Source organism: Salminus brasiliensis, chromosome 1, assembly GCF_030463535.1.
Source record: "Salminus brasiliensis chromosome 1, fSalBra1.hap2, whole genome shotgun sequence".
Lineage (NCBI taxonomy): Eukaryota > Metazoa > Chordata > Actinopteri > Characiformes > Bryconidae > Salminus > Salminus brasiliensis.
The window spans coordinates 5,448,733-5,464,287 of NC_132878.1; the positions used below are offsets into that span (position 1 = coordinate 5,448,733).

General features: G+C 42.9%; 1 protein-coding gene across 3 annotated transcripts in view; it reads left to right on the plus strand.

Annotated features, from left to right (window-relative positions):
* Positions 1-15,555, plus strand: part of LOC140573633 (astrotactin-2-like) — a 789,110-nt gene that overhangs the window by 492,232 nt on the left and 281,323 nt on the right. For all 3 annotated transcript variants that reach the window (XM_072693130.1, XM_072693216.1, XM_072693294.1), the window contains 2 exons: positions 11,029-11,113; positions 13,409-13,483. In XM_072693130.1, coding sequence (XP_072549231.1) covers positions 11,029-11,113; positions 13,409-13,483 — 160 coding nt within the window. The remainder of the gene's footprint in view (positions 1-11,028; positions 11,114-13,408; positions 13,484-15,555) is intronic.

Genomic DNA, 15,555 nt, shown 5'->3' on the forward strand with positions numbered 1-15,555 from the left:
ACTGTCCTCAAAACACCTTCATCCTGCCGTGTCCCGGAATAGCTGGTGTTTTGTGCCATGGCATACCGGACCCTTCTCGCTCCCTCTGGGGGCTGAATAGAGGGGGTAAGCGTTCGCAGTTCTAGCTGAAGGAAACCTCTTGTCTTTCCCCTTTCCTTTCACATACTCCGGTGGGTGTGTAAGAGCGAGCTGGGCTGAATGCCAGGCCAATCTCAGCCTCCCTGCAGGGTTTGATTAAACCGCAGGGTTATCAGTTTAGATCCCGCTACCGGGCTCGTCTTGCTAGCAGAAAAAAAGCTGTTTCACTCATGACTTAATAAAAGCCAGCCAGACTTCTTCTTGTGCACATCAGCTATAAATATTCTCACTTTGTCCCTAGTCCTCCTTTCTCTCACACTCACACACACATACACGACTAATAGCCAATGAAATAGCTCCATTGTTTTGCAGTGCTCAAGGTTTATCAGCAGGATTTATCCACCCACGCGACACCCACGCGACACCCACGGATGCTGACTCGCTCCCGTTCTTGACCGTCCACCTCAGTCTCGGCAGGAATGAGCGACTGATGAATCTCTGAAACGTCAGCAGACGGAATTGCTTCCCTCGGAATTGCGCAACAGTGGAAAATATGCATCGGAACAACAATATCTCTATCTCTCCCTCTCCCGTGCCCATGCTGTGAACCTTGAAATCGGAAAATTGCCCACGTGGCCTTTAGCGAGATTGGAAAAGCATTCTAATGAAACCTATCATTAATCACCCGCTCGGACGCTGGAGAGGAAAAAGGGGAAAATGATTAGTAGCTGGCCTTCCGCCCGTCACTGCTTGGTAGCGCTACTCACTTTGCCCTTCGTTTGAAAAGCAAGGAGGAACAAAACAAATCTCAGAATAAAGAAAGCCCATAGGAGGCCTTTGCTACCGAGGATCTATGAGCAGTGTTTGCGTTCACCTACAAAGCAAAAGCAGATCTGGCCACTTCTGAATGGAGTGTAAGAGTAAGTGGTCAATGCAAGCCTCTCAGTACAGTCCACATTGATTGATTAGTGCATTCAACATTGATTGATTAAACAGCATAAAGTATCATTCAAATTAAACAAGCAAGCCCACAATGAAAGCATACCATCTCTCCTCTGTAGAAACCAAGAAATCTTTGAGGAGGGATATATCTTTGTGAGTGTATATTAGCTCAGGGCTAACATGTTAGCTTGTGGCTACTGCGTTCTTGTACTGTTTTTATGGTTGCATTTGTATTTCTGACATTTAGAAGACATTCTTATCCACATAGACTTACAAAAGTGCTTAGTTGCCCATTTGACAGCTAAAACAATCCCTGATATTGTGAATTGGCTATTTGAGGACACTGCCAGATCCAAGAGTCGGATACAAAAATAGACAATACCCAATACCTACATGTTTATAATATACAGTACCTAGAAAAATACGTTTTCACCACTTGGATGGTTTCCCCATTTATTGCTTAAATTAATTATGTTATTTTGTGTGTGTGTGTAATTACAAAACAGAGCTTCAGACCTTCATCTTCATTCTTTCCTGTAATGGGTTGAAGAAACTGAACGCATCCAGGTTTACCTAAAAGAATAAAATTGAGAGTTTAAGAGCTTGCACACCTGGCATATATAGGTGCAGGTCTATCAATGCCAAAGCATATGATCATACAGGTCTACCAGCAGTGGCAGAAATCCCAGTCTATGTGACATTCTCCTGGGAATTGTGTCTAAAAGACGAAACTGATGGTCAGGGGATGCATGAATGAATGAAAATCACTTCACTTCCAATCAAGAACTGCTTCTAGAAGTCTAGAAGTCTAGGTTCTTCACCACCAATCTCTGAAAGAACGCTCCACAGGGAACTGCAGACCATTAACATGTGGAGCAGAGCGGCACGCAAGAGGCCTTTACTCACTTCTGCTCAAGAATGATGAAAATGAGGAGAATTTGCTGTAGGCTGGGATTCCTGCCACTGCTGGTAGACCCGTATGACCGTACGCTTCCATACACCTGCAGATTCAGCTATTTCCTTTACACTATGGTCAAATGCAGTCAATCCTTTTAGCCAGTCATTAACTGTATCTCCCTTTAGATCTATTTTCCACACATCCTACGAGACATTTACTGTACTATACTGTACTCTTCTCAATGTCTGAGTACTATCACACACACCACAGGTATTTATAGCCTGATCATCTACAGGAGCCTGAAGTTACCTCCACCTTAAACACGCAGTGACTCTTTTTGTTTGTGTCCATGAAGCTTATACATATTTACAATTTTATTTAATTATCCTGTGATATAGATATTTTCGCATACCGCCCACAGCTGTGTAATATGTAAATACATGTGAGGGTGTTGGGTTTTATTTTTTATTTTTTTAGCTCCAGCTTATGGAAAGTAATGAATCCAGTGGTGACATTCAGAATCAGCACTTAGTGTTTATACCACCACTTCGCTCTCTGATTCACTGCCAACCAGCGGTGCTTTAGAGTTTGTTTTTCTCCTGGTTATGAGTCGAGCTCAGTTTGCTTCTCATATCGGTGTTCGAACGACATCCTGCACCCCGAGGCTGTGAATTTGCACGTCCTAAAATATTGGTGCAGCTCAGTAAGCTTTTGCAGTCGTGCTGCTTCGTAGCCGTGGTTCTATCAAACAGTTATTTGTTTCTGAGGGTGCAGTGAAGTTGCCACGTGGAATAACAGAGCACCCAATTTCTCCCTAAACTGATTCTGTGTACAGGAGTAAATGCTTCTACACTGTAGATGTCCTAGAAATGTGGAAATTCCATGTGAGTGAATACTGTCAAATATCGAATAACAGAGGACAATCAACTCTGAAGGCTAAACTAGCTCATTTTAGACACTGACTGGAAAGATATCATCAGTAAGACCTGCTGGAATCAATCAGTCAGCAGTGTGAGGGAAGCTCGCTGCCAATATCACCCCTCATTGTCACAAATATGACACAAATAGTTTGCTACATGTCCAAATATTTGTGGACAACCCTTCTAATAAATGCATTCAGGTACTTTAAGTTGCACCCATTGCTGAACCAAATGTTCAAATGCACACACACACACACACACACACACACACACACATAGCTTGTTTAGTCCCTGTAGAGAAGTACTGCCAATAGAATAGGACTCTCTATAAAGGGGTATAAAGCATTGAGCTGTGGAGCAGTGGAAGAGCTGTGTTCTCTGGAATGATGGATGGTAATGAGTTGGGGATGATGAGGTGTGGTGGTGACCACCATCCAACATCCTAACCTCACTAATGCTCTTGTCGCTGAATGCAATCAAATCCTCACACCAAAGCTTCTCCAAAATGTAATAGAAAGCCTCCTTCTTTTTCCTTGGACAGTAGAGACAGTTACACCAACAAAAGCAAGATAAGCTATTTTTAAAAGCCTCAGTTTCAGAAGAAACCGCCAATAGAATAGGACTGCCTGGAGAAGATACTCATGAACCTATTGGCACCATGCTGCAGCCTAAAGCCTGCAGGTGTGGGCTAAAGGGGTATAAAGCCCCCCAGCATTGAGCTGTGGAGCAGTGGAAGAACTGTGTTCTCTGATGAATGATTGATGGTTGGTGCTCTCTCCGATACTTCTGGGATGTGTTGGGGAGTTGGTGGGGGTGACGTGCTGAATGCGCTTTAGTTAAAAGTGTAAAATGGAGAGTTTAAGTGCTTGCTTTAATTGTGGGAGTCGATCAAACTGACACTTTATTTTGTTTACCCTCCATAAACATGAGGGCTGCAAAGGGACACACAGTCAGTGCCAGAAAAGGATCTACGCTGTATAAGTTACACTCTCAGCAAAAACGGTTCCATAAAGAACCATCTACAAGACGTTTTCTTTGTAAATGAAGAACCATTTATCCAGAAAAAGAACCATTTAAGCGTTCACATAACTCGGTGAGCTGTCACAGTTCAATATACAACTATTAACTTTAGCAAAGAATCCTTTAAGAGCCCTGTTTCTTAGCCGTGGCCTGCATAAGAAATGCAACCTGAGTGAGGTGTGGAATTCTTTTTCAATTAGATCTGATTAGATTTTTTTTTTTGGTTTAAAAATGACTTTGGACGTTTATTTGTTTACACAGCCCAGCAAATCAGATTAAAAGTAATTCAATTAAATCACATACACTGCAAATAACAGTTTGACACCTAAACCTACATTTAACCTACTAAACCTACTCCTACACCTACACTTAACACACTACACCTAAACCTACACTTAACCTACTGCACTTAAACCTACACTTACCCTCCTACACCTAAACCTACACTTACCCTCCTACACCTAAACCTACATTTAACCTACTACACCTAAACCTAAACCTACACTTAACCTACTATACCTAAACCTACATTTAACCTACTACACCTAAACCTACACTTAACCTACTATACCTAAACCTACACTTAACCTACTACACCTAAACCTAAACCTACCCTTAACCTACTATACCTAAACCTAAACCTACACTTAACCTACTACACCTAAATCTACACCTACACTTAACCTACTACACCTAAACCTAAACCTACACTTAACCTACTACACCTAAACCTAAACCTACACTTAACCTACTATACCTAAACCAACACTTAACTTACTACACCTAAACCTACACTTAACCTACTATACCTAAACCTACACCTACACTTAACCTACTACACCTAAACCTACACCTACTATACCTAAACCTAAACCTACACTTAACCTACCACACTGAAACCTACACTTAACCTAATATACCTAAACCTACACCTTACCTACTACACCCAAACCTACCCCTACACCTAACCTACTACATCTAAACCTACACTTAACTTACTATGCATAAACCTACATCTACACTTTACCTACTACACCTAAACCTACACCTCCACTTAACCTACAATACCTAAAGCTAAACTTAACCTACTACACCTACACTTAACCTACTATACCTAAACCTACACTTAACCTACTATACCTAAACCTACACTTAACCTACTACACCTACACCTACACTTAACCTACTATACCTAAACCTACACTTAACCTACTATACTTAAACCTAAACCTACACTTAACCTACTACACCTAAACCTAAACCTACACTTAACCTACTATACCTAAACCTACACTTAACCTACTACACCTACACCTACACTTAACCTACTATACCTAAACCTACACTTAACCTACTACACCTAAACCTACACCTACACTTAATCTACTACACCTAAACCTAAACCTACACTTAACCTACTATACCTAAACCTACATTTAACCTACTACACCTAAACCTACACCTACACTTAACCTACTACACCTAAACCTACACTTAACCTACTATACCTAAACCTACACTTACCCTACTACACCTAAACCTACTATACCTAAACCTAAACCTACACTTAACCTACTACACCTAAATCTACATCTACACTTAACCTACTACACCTAAACCTAAACCTACACTTAACCTACTACACCTAAACCTACACTTAACCTACTACACCTAAACCTACACTTAACCTACTACACCTAAATCTACACCTACACTTAACCTACTACACCTAAACCTAAACCTACACTTAACCTACTACACCTAAACCTACACTTAACCTACTATACCTAAACCTACACTTAATCTACTACACCTAAACCTACACTTAACCTACTATACCTAAACCTACACTTAACCTACTACACCTAAACCTAAACCTACCCTTAACCTCCTATACCTAAACCTAAACCTACACTTAACCTACTACACCTAAATCTACACCTACTTTACCTAAACCTAAACCTATGCTTAACCTACCACACTGAAACCTACACTTAACCTAATATACCTAAACCTACACCTTACCTACTACACCTAAACCTACCCCTACACCTAACCTACTACACCTAAACCTACACCTCCACTTAACCTACAATACCTAAAGCTAAACTTAACTTACTACACCTACACTTAACCTACTACACCTACACCTAACCTACACCTAACCTACTATACCTAAACCCAACCTACTACACCTAAACCTAATTCTAACCATAACCTACTACATCACAACCTGATTCTAACTTTAACCTAACCTAAACTTAACAAAACCTACACCTTAACCTAAACCTAACCTACACCTAAACCTAAACTACCTAAACCTAACCTCAACCTAATTCTAACCTTTACCTACCCTAAACCAAACCTTACTTACACCTCAACCTAAACTTAACCGACTACACCTAAACCTAATTCTAACCTAAACCTAAACTTTACCTGATCTACACCTTAACTTACACCTAAACCTAACCTACTACACCTAAACCTATTTCTAACCTTTACCTCACCTAAACTTAACCATATTAGAATGTGCAATTGTATTCGGCCAGAACAGCACCACCAGTGGGCAGGAGCCCCTTGTAAATCTCAATATGTGAATTATCCTTGTGCAAATGATATGATTTTTGGGTGCCTTTTAGTCATATATGTATGAATTTTAGGAGATCCTAACCTAATATACCTAAACCTACACCTTACCTACTACACCTAAACCTACCCCTACACCTAACCTACTACATCTAAACCTACACTTAACTTACTATGCATAAACCTACATCTACACTTTACCTACTACACCTAAACCTACACCTCCACTTAACCTACAATACCTAAAGCTAAACTTAACCTACTACACCTACACTTAACCTACTATACCTAAACCTACATTTAACCTACTACACCTAAACCTACACCTACACTTAACCTACTACACCTAAGCCTACACTTAACCTACTATACCTAAACCTACACTTAACCTACTATACTTAAACCTAAACCTACACTTAACCTACTACACCTAAATCTACATCTACACTTAACCTACTACACCTAAACCTACACCTCCACTTAACCTACAATACCTAAAGCTAAACTTAACTTACTACACCTACACTTAACCTACTACACCTACACCTAACCTACACCTAACCTACTATACCTAAACCCAACCTACTACACCTAAACCTAATTCTAACCATAACCTACTACATCACAACCTGATTCTAACTTTAACCTAACCTAAACTTAACAAAACCTACACCTTAACCTAAACCTAACCTACACCTAAACCTAAACTACCTAAACCTAACCTCAACCTAATTCTAACCTTTACCTTCCCTAAACCAAACCTTACTTACACCTCAACCTAAACTTAACCGACTACACCTAAACCTAATTCTAACCTAAACCTAAACTTTACCTGATCTACACCTTAACTTACACCTAAACCTAACCTACTACACCTAAACCTAATTCTAACCTTTACCTCACCTAACCTTAACCATATTAGAATGTGCAATTGTATTCGGCCAGAACAGCACCACCAGTGGGCAGGAGCCCCTTGTAAATCTCAATATGTGAATTATCCTTGTGCAAATGATATGATTTTTGGGTGCCTTTTAGTCATATATGTATGAATTTTAGGAGATCTTGTTGCACTGTGAATGTAGCATTTCTGGCCAACGTTACACACACATTTTATCTCATCCCCTGCTGTGACTGTTTTCATTAACGTAAGAAAAATAACCCGCAATCATGGTCAGCGTGATCTGCCAGGGATTTCCACTGGAAGCAAAGTAAACCAGCGAAGTGGGGGAAAGAGTAGGAAAGCAATGTTAGAAGTTCACAAAGGGAACAGATTTTATTATTTTGGCTTTTTTTTCTTTTTGATTTATGAATCTTGCTGCTCATATCTTTTGACAGATCATAAATCAGCTTCCTGGGAGCCACGGTGCTGCTGAGAAAAAAAAACAAGAACTCACTGTTATTTTTTTTGTTTGTTTGTTTTTTTGCCTTTTTTTATTTCTGTGTGCATTGAAAGAAAAGAGCGAGAGACAGAGGGAGAAAGCAAGAGAGAGAGAGAGTAAGAGAGCTGAAAGTCTTCTCGATTTTGATCTGACGGCGAGAAGCACACTTTCAAAAACAAACATTTTTATGGATTCTTTTAATGACGCTCGTTTTTTTCAGTATTTACTGTCATTTTCTCTTCTCAAAGAAGGACTGCCGTCTTTAGAGTAACAAAACCTTTTATTGCTTCAATGCTAGCTTAAACACTTAAGATCTGCTGTGCTAAATCAGCTGCTCACTGGCTTCTGGTAAATGTGTGTTTTGCTGAAACTTAGAACCTCAGAATTCTTCAGCATAGCATTAAATCATCAGCTAGATGGTTGGAACTTGAACACATTGGGTTCTGTAACAGGACAATGACCCACAAACACACATCAGTGGTGGTTGTGTAATGAATAATGAACAATGCAAGCTAACATGAAGCGTTTTAGGATAGCCATCCTAAAGGAACATGCCAGAAAACCAACTCTGCCCAGCCAACATGCTCATGTGGGGCATAGGTGGGTTCCAGGTATGGCATGGGATTATACAGTGGGTTTAAAAATATGCTTCACCGGGACCCAGTTGGGCTTCCCAAATGAGCCCTGTTGTTACAGCCCACCCCTCATCTCCCATAGGTTCCATCTAGACCACAAATGCAGTGTACAACCCAGATGGGTCCCATGCTTAACCCCTCCTGATGGTCTCATCACTGACCCTGGTGGGCATCCATATGTGATGCCAATGTGGAACCCAGTTGGGCTACTCATACCCATACGGGCCCCACAAGGGGAGCAATTCTGCCAAGAAGAGTGGTCAACTATCCAACCAGTGGTTTTGACCCTGTGTTGAACTCCAGGAAAAGAACAACTCGAGGAAATCATTGGAAGCAATTGGACGGGTGTATGCATGCAAACGTCTGACCACAGCCGTAAACGAAGGGTGGTCTGCCCTGTTCAGGCTCATACGCCGGTTCGGTGCAAGTTCTATTTGCGCCTGAAACTGTTGTGAAAGGCTTCGTACACAAGGCCCTCTGTGCATGGTGTTGTTGATGTTGACTCAGCCTGTGATTTCGTGGAATGTCAATTTCGTGCAGGCAGCCTTCGCATGCCGTTATTTTGGCATGAGATGATTCGGAGGCAATTTTTCCGGAATCTTGTGCATCCAGAGTGTTTGTAGCGAATGGGAAATAACTGCTCTTGGTGTCCAGTCATGCTCACCGCACACTCACATACCATGATATTTCCTACTGAGTGGAGGTTCAGCTTGGTTACAGACTGTTTACTTTAAAGAGACCAAGGTGTCCTACATCCATTCACCGTCATTGTCTGAATAGCACCTCTCCAGCTCTAGAAGATGTGCTCTCTCACTCTGGAGGGGGGTCTTTGCTATTTGGACTGTTGGATCTCTGGCTGTTTGCACTTAAAGGACTGGTTGTGACCTTGCCTGGGTGGCTACAATGACGGCTACAATGACTGATTCCTCAGCTTAGAGCCACAAGGCTATGGTATACATGACCTGGTCCAAGGCTTGAGGGGTCTAGAGGACTGCCACTATCAGGAGTTGATTGGACATTAAATATTACGTTAGCAAAGCAACAGGTCCCCTAGTATTGTGTAGCCCCCCCTCGTCCCAACGAAACAGCTCTGACTTGTTGACCCCTCTAAAAGGTGTCATGTGGTTTCTGGCACCAAGATGTTAGCAGCAGACCCTTCCAGTCCTGTAAGTTGTGAGATGGGGCCTTCATGAGCCTCAGTGACCCCGGGGGCATCCATGGACCTGTTGCCGGTTCACCAGTTGTCCTTTCTTGGAGCACTTTTGGTAGGTACTGACCACTGCATAACAAGACCTGCCTGATGTTTTGGAGATGTTCTGACCCATCAGAATTTCTATTGATATTCTAACTGGTATGCAACATTGAAAGTTCTGGAGTTTGGAGAACTTTTAAGGAAACTGTCAATCAGGATCTCAGCCCTCGACGTCCCACAGGTCTCCACAAATCAACATCGTTCCAGCTCCAGATTGTTTGGTCTGATATTATGCAATTATATATGCAATTTTGGCTTGTTTACGGCTTTTTAATCAAACGGACGGTTTCTGCATAGCAACAGATCTTACGCAGTTTTTCCGCCCATGCCAATGAAAGGCATCTTTTGCACCCTTCTAATGCTATGATGATACAAATACACTAGTAACGCCCAACAAACCACATGGGGTACCACAGCAACGACCCGAGATACTGATGCAACCACTGTGGACACCATGCCTTGCAAACTACCTCACAAACATCTAGCTAGTAATGTTCTAGCAACCACTTATTAAAACCATAGGAACCACCTGGGGTACCATAACAAGACCACAATAGCAACCACCTAGCAGACACATAGAAATGCCATAGCATGTGCTTGGGAAATCACAACAGCCACCTAATGACACCATATAACCACTTAGTGTTTGGTGTGGCACAACAGATAACACCACTACCTGCCACTAAGCTACCACACCATGTGGGAGACTGGGGTTCGATTCCCGGTCTTGGTGACTATGCTGTGCTACACCAATAAGAGTCCTTGGGCAAGACTCCTAACACTACATTGGCTCTCCTCTGTAATACGAGTAACCTTGTAAGTCGCTCTGGATAAGAGCGTCTGCTAAATGCCATAAATGTAAATGTAGTAACAACATAGCAACCATTGGACAAAAACAGCTTTACTCTTTCTTTAGGACTGTATTATACATGTGATGATGATGATGATGATTATTATTAATATTATTATTATTATCATTGTAGCTGTAATAAAAGCAATGGGCCAGTTGAGGTGGCGTATCAGTGATACTACAGCTGAAGGGGGAGGGGTTTACTCTGCTGCCCCTCAGACCCTTTAACCGTAGTCCGCTCACTGGAGGAGGTCAGTCTGGGAGAGAACGCTGGATGTGCTGTTCTTAAGGGGTTAAAATGATCCTGCTGAGGGTTTATTGGACACGGCCGTGGTGTGTGACAGATGGGGATAGAGGTGGGCTAGGGGTAATGCACAACGGTAATTTATTTGTCAGTCAGATAAATGATTATCTGTCACTCACTGACTCTCTCCCTCTCTCTCTCTCTCTCTCTCTCTCTGACTCCAGGTGAATGCAGCTGTTTGGAGGGTTACTCGCCCGATCCTGAACACAAGCACCTCTGTATTCGCACCGACTGGGGCCGAAACGAAGGGTAAACCTTCAGAAAACACACTCCTCACACACACACACACACACAAAGAGAGAGACCTCTTTGGCCTACAGGGCTTGGTTCTCCACACTGTGTCAGTTCTTCTATTCAACACCGATTCCTTAAACACTAATTCACCATTTGTGAGGCCAAACACAGCGAGGAGAATCCAGTCCAACAAAGGGCCTGACGCATAGTCCTGGTCTGGTCTGAGTCCAGTCCAGTCTTTGGGAGTTGATCCCCCCCTGTTGGGCACTGTGCTCGCGTATGTGTAGTTCCTTCCTTAGTTAACAAGAGAGAGAGAGAGAGAGAGAGAGAGAGAGAGAGAATGAAATGAAGAAAGCAAAGAGGGAATAAAAAGAAGTGTGGTGAGAGAGATAGTGAGTGAAGTCAGAAAGGAGGAAGTAAGAGAGAGAGAGAGTGGATGAGAGAGTGAGAGAGTGAGGGGGTGGGAGAGAGAAAGAAAAGAAAGAGGGGGAAGGGGAAGAGGGAGAGAGAGAGAGAGGGAGAGAGAAAGGGGGAGAGAAAGTGGGAGAGAGAGAGAGAGGGAGAGAGAGAGGGAGAGAGAGAGAGAGAGGGGGGAGAGAAAAAGGGATATATATATATATAGAGAGAGAGAGAGAGAGAGAAAGAGAGAGGACAGAAAGAGGGAGAGAGAGATAACGAGAGAGGGAGAGATACGGGAAAGGAGTGAGAGAGAGTGGGAAGAAAGGAGAGTGAGAGTGAGAGTGAGAGAGAGAGAGAGAGAGAGAGAGCGCCCAGACTGAAAGCTTCATCACCCCTCCGTAAGCCCACTGAAGTGCTACTAGCCTCGGTGACTCTGGCCGCGCATGTTAATTAACCTGGCCAGGGGAGCAGCTGGTCCAATAAGGGACGGCACTTGGGCTTTCCTCCTGGCACTCCTCCGAGACTCTGGAGGGGAGAGACGGCAGCATGGTCATGTAGAAACAGAGACGCTGGAGCTGCAGCTTTAGGCCCACTGCGGTTGGAAGCGAGAGCAGGTTCACCAAATGAAAATCATGAAGTTGAAACAGTTTTCAGGAGAAAAGTGATTATTAAAGCAACGTAAGGTAGAAGTAGACACAGAGAGCAGCTTCATACTGCTGTTCCTCTGACTGTAACAGGGAGATAGGAGTCTCTGTCATTCCCACTCCCACTGGCCCGGAACGCTGCTACTGCACTTTGGGACTTACCAGAACTGCGTAACGCTGCGTAACCCGAGTCATATCAGTGTCAAATGCTGTAGTTTTACTCAAACAGGAATAGATGTCACACATCAGCCATTTCTTTATCATTTCTTTGATGAAACACATCAATAATAATCATTTTCCTAGCAGAGTAGCACCGATCTTCGTTTAAGAAAAAGCTCCGGTTCCACATGCTGATCCATTGTACTGGAGGGCAAATCTAAAGCAGCATTCTGTGAGAATTGGCTTTTTATTTTTTGCTCATGAGCTCCCCCTACAGTTGGGGAGTTTAATTCACTTTTACTCCACAGCTGTAAATACAAATCATGCTTTGAGCACCTTTTGAGTCTCATGGACTGCTGTACATGTGCATTTGTAGATAAGCTGAGGGTCTTCAGTAGGACTGCTTCATGAAAGGTTCCTTCTTAGTAGCCTATTGGTCAAACAGGGGAAACAGTCTAATCAGTCCCGCCTCTAATCTTTTTTCATTTCTTTTTTTGAATCATTTCTAATTCTTCAACCCAATTATTAAGGCCAGTTACCCAATCCCCATCCACGTGGGCTCCCCCTTTTACTAGCAATGTCCTCAACACTAGGAGGGTTTCCTCCAACACACATGAAGCCAGCCACCGCATATATTTTTTAATGCTACGTAGCCAGCTGACTCGTAGGATAGGGCGACTCCCCAGCTCCGATACAACAGCTATCAGACGCCTTTGCTGGAAGTGATGTGGGGAGGAAGTGCCATCAACCCACCCGAGACAGCAAGGCCTATTGTGCTCTCTCCGACTCCGGCTGCTGATGGCAAGCAGCATGACCTATCGGCCCTCGGATCTTAATGGCAGTAACAGCTCTGCTCTGGGGGTTTGGTTTTTCATCCATTTTCACAGTGCTGTTTGTACAAATGTAGTGTGAGGAGTCTTGCCCAAGGAATCGAACCCTGGTCTCCCACATGGTGTAGCTCACTTCCCCATTACAGTCAGTGGAGCGTCAAAATCGCTGTCATGCAAAGACCTTGATGTTTCTGATTGACAGCGGTGATGCACACAGTAGAATTGCTGTAGAATTCACTCTGAACCCATTCTGATGTTCTCCTGCTTGGTTCCTGCAGGCCGTGGCCGTACTCAAACCTAGAGAGGGGTTACGACCTGGTCACCGGGGAGCAGGCACCAGAGAAGATCTTCAGGTGAGCATCCCCCCACCCTCCCTTTTTCCCTGTCCAATCACATGAGCAGGTGCGTCCTGAGAAACACTCCCCAGGCACACATCCCGGCTCGACACACTCCATCTCAGACAGCGAGTCTTTCCAAATGCTGCTTTCTGAGCAGAACAGGACCAGACAAAAAGCCCCAGAGGCGAGTGTGAGGGGGCTCCAAGACCACTCCGGCCTCAGGCAATGTTCTAGCCCAGGGCTTTTTCAGGGGCTTTCAATGCCGGACCTTTTGACGGGGTGCCTTCGTGATGGGAGCATCCTCAATGACATTTCAGAAGGAGGGCAAGAGCCATGGTGACTGGAGGCTGGATTTAACAGCCACTCCGGGGGCTTTTATGAGCACCTTTCAGCTTGGCACGGAATTGATTTCTTTAGAAGGTCCAACTCCGGGCAGTTCGCAAGTGCTAAATTTAGAATTTAGGGAGAGATCCGAAAAAGGAAAAAATTGAAAAAAAGAGGAAAATAATAATAATAACTGGCACTATTGTGCCATAGAAGAACCTTTCTGTGGATGAGCATCCGCTGGAAGAACATTTTAATGGGTGGTTTTTAATGGAAGGTCTATTTTGTAAGGGTGTGAAGAAGCTTTTAAACCTTAAGCAACCGTCTTGTATTACACACTTTCTAAGAGAGGCCCTTAAACTGCTGTAGAACCTTTTTTTACAAAAGAGTAACCAACTCTCTGAAACAGAAAGATGCTTTAGGTGGGTGAACATTTAATAGTGGAACATTTTAGTGAATTCAATCCATGTTGTGCGAGGGAAAAGCTTAAAGAACCTCCTAATTATGTAAACTCTTTAAAAAAGAACCCACAGATTGGCGTGGAAACTTTTACATTAAGTAAAGGTTCTTCAAACTCACTGATCTCACTTTCAACCATGGTTCTTTAGATGGTGGTTCTTCAATGGCATTACTCTTTAGGAACCTTATTTGCCACTGTATCATGCTGGTCCTTTGGTGAACCATTACATTGACAGGGTAAACCTTTTTAAAGCTTAAAGAAACTTAAAGAAGGGCAATTAACTTACTGAAGAACCTTTTACATTAGTTGAGGAACCTTTGAACTGTTGTTCACACTCACAGATCTCATTTTCAACCATGGTTCTTAATATAACCAAAAGGTTCTTCTATGAATTACTCTTTGTGAACCCTTTGGATAAGGGAACCTTATTTTTTAAGATGTGGTCCTTTGGTGAACCATTTTTGACAGTGTAAAGAACCTTTTAAAACCTCCTCCATATATAAACTCTTAAATAATGGCACTTAAATTACTGAAGAACCTTTTACATCAAGTGATGGTTCTTTAAAACTTAAAAAAACATTGTCCGCAATCAGAGATCTCAGTTTCAAATGTGGTTCTTTAGATAACCAAGTAGTTCTACCAGAAAGTCAGGAGGAATACCAGGAGGCATGAATATAAGAAAAAAAGAAAAATAAATTATATATTGAAATTCATATATTGAGTCTTTGGGTGAGTTAAAGCCTTTGGTGGAGGTGTAGGCCTCATTCTTGGCCCAGGTCTGGACCAAGCAGAGCCAACCCCCTAAGCAACCGGGTGGGACCCATTATTCATGGACGGGGCACTTATCATTTCTCCAGCACGAGATGGGAACTGTAAATCCCAAAGTGCATCTATATGGTAGGTGTTTCCGATAAAATGGCCGGTGATTGTAGGATCTAACAAACGGGAACCTGGAGCCTCGGTTCTTTCTTGCACCATGGCTTCAAAACTGTCTAACTGTCTGCTTGTCAAGGAACTTAGGAGATCAGAGTTCAAGTCCCATCAACACCACAGCCCTCCATGGTTAGGAGTCTGAGAATAGGAAGGTCTCCCTGTTTAATGTCCTACCACAGAACAACACAGAACCCTTAAACCAGTCAGTGGACAAATTTAATCAACCGAGTGGTTCTACACCCATCAGCCATAACATAAACTCCACCTGCCTAAAATTGAGTTGGTCCTCCTTTTGCCATCACAACAGATCTGACCATTAGAAGCATGGACTCCACAGGACCTCTGAAGGACCTGTTCTGTGGTTTCTGGA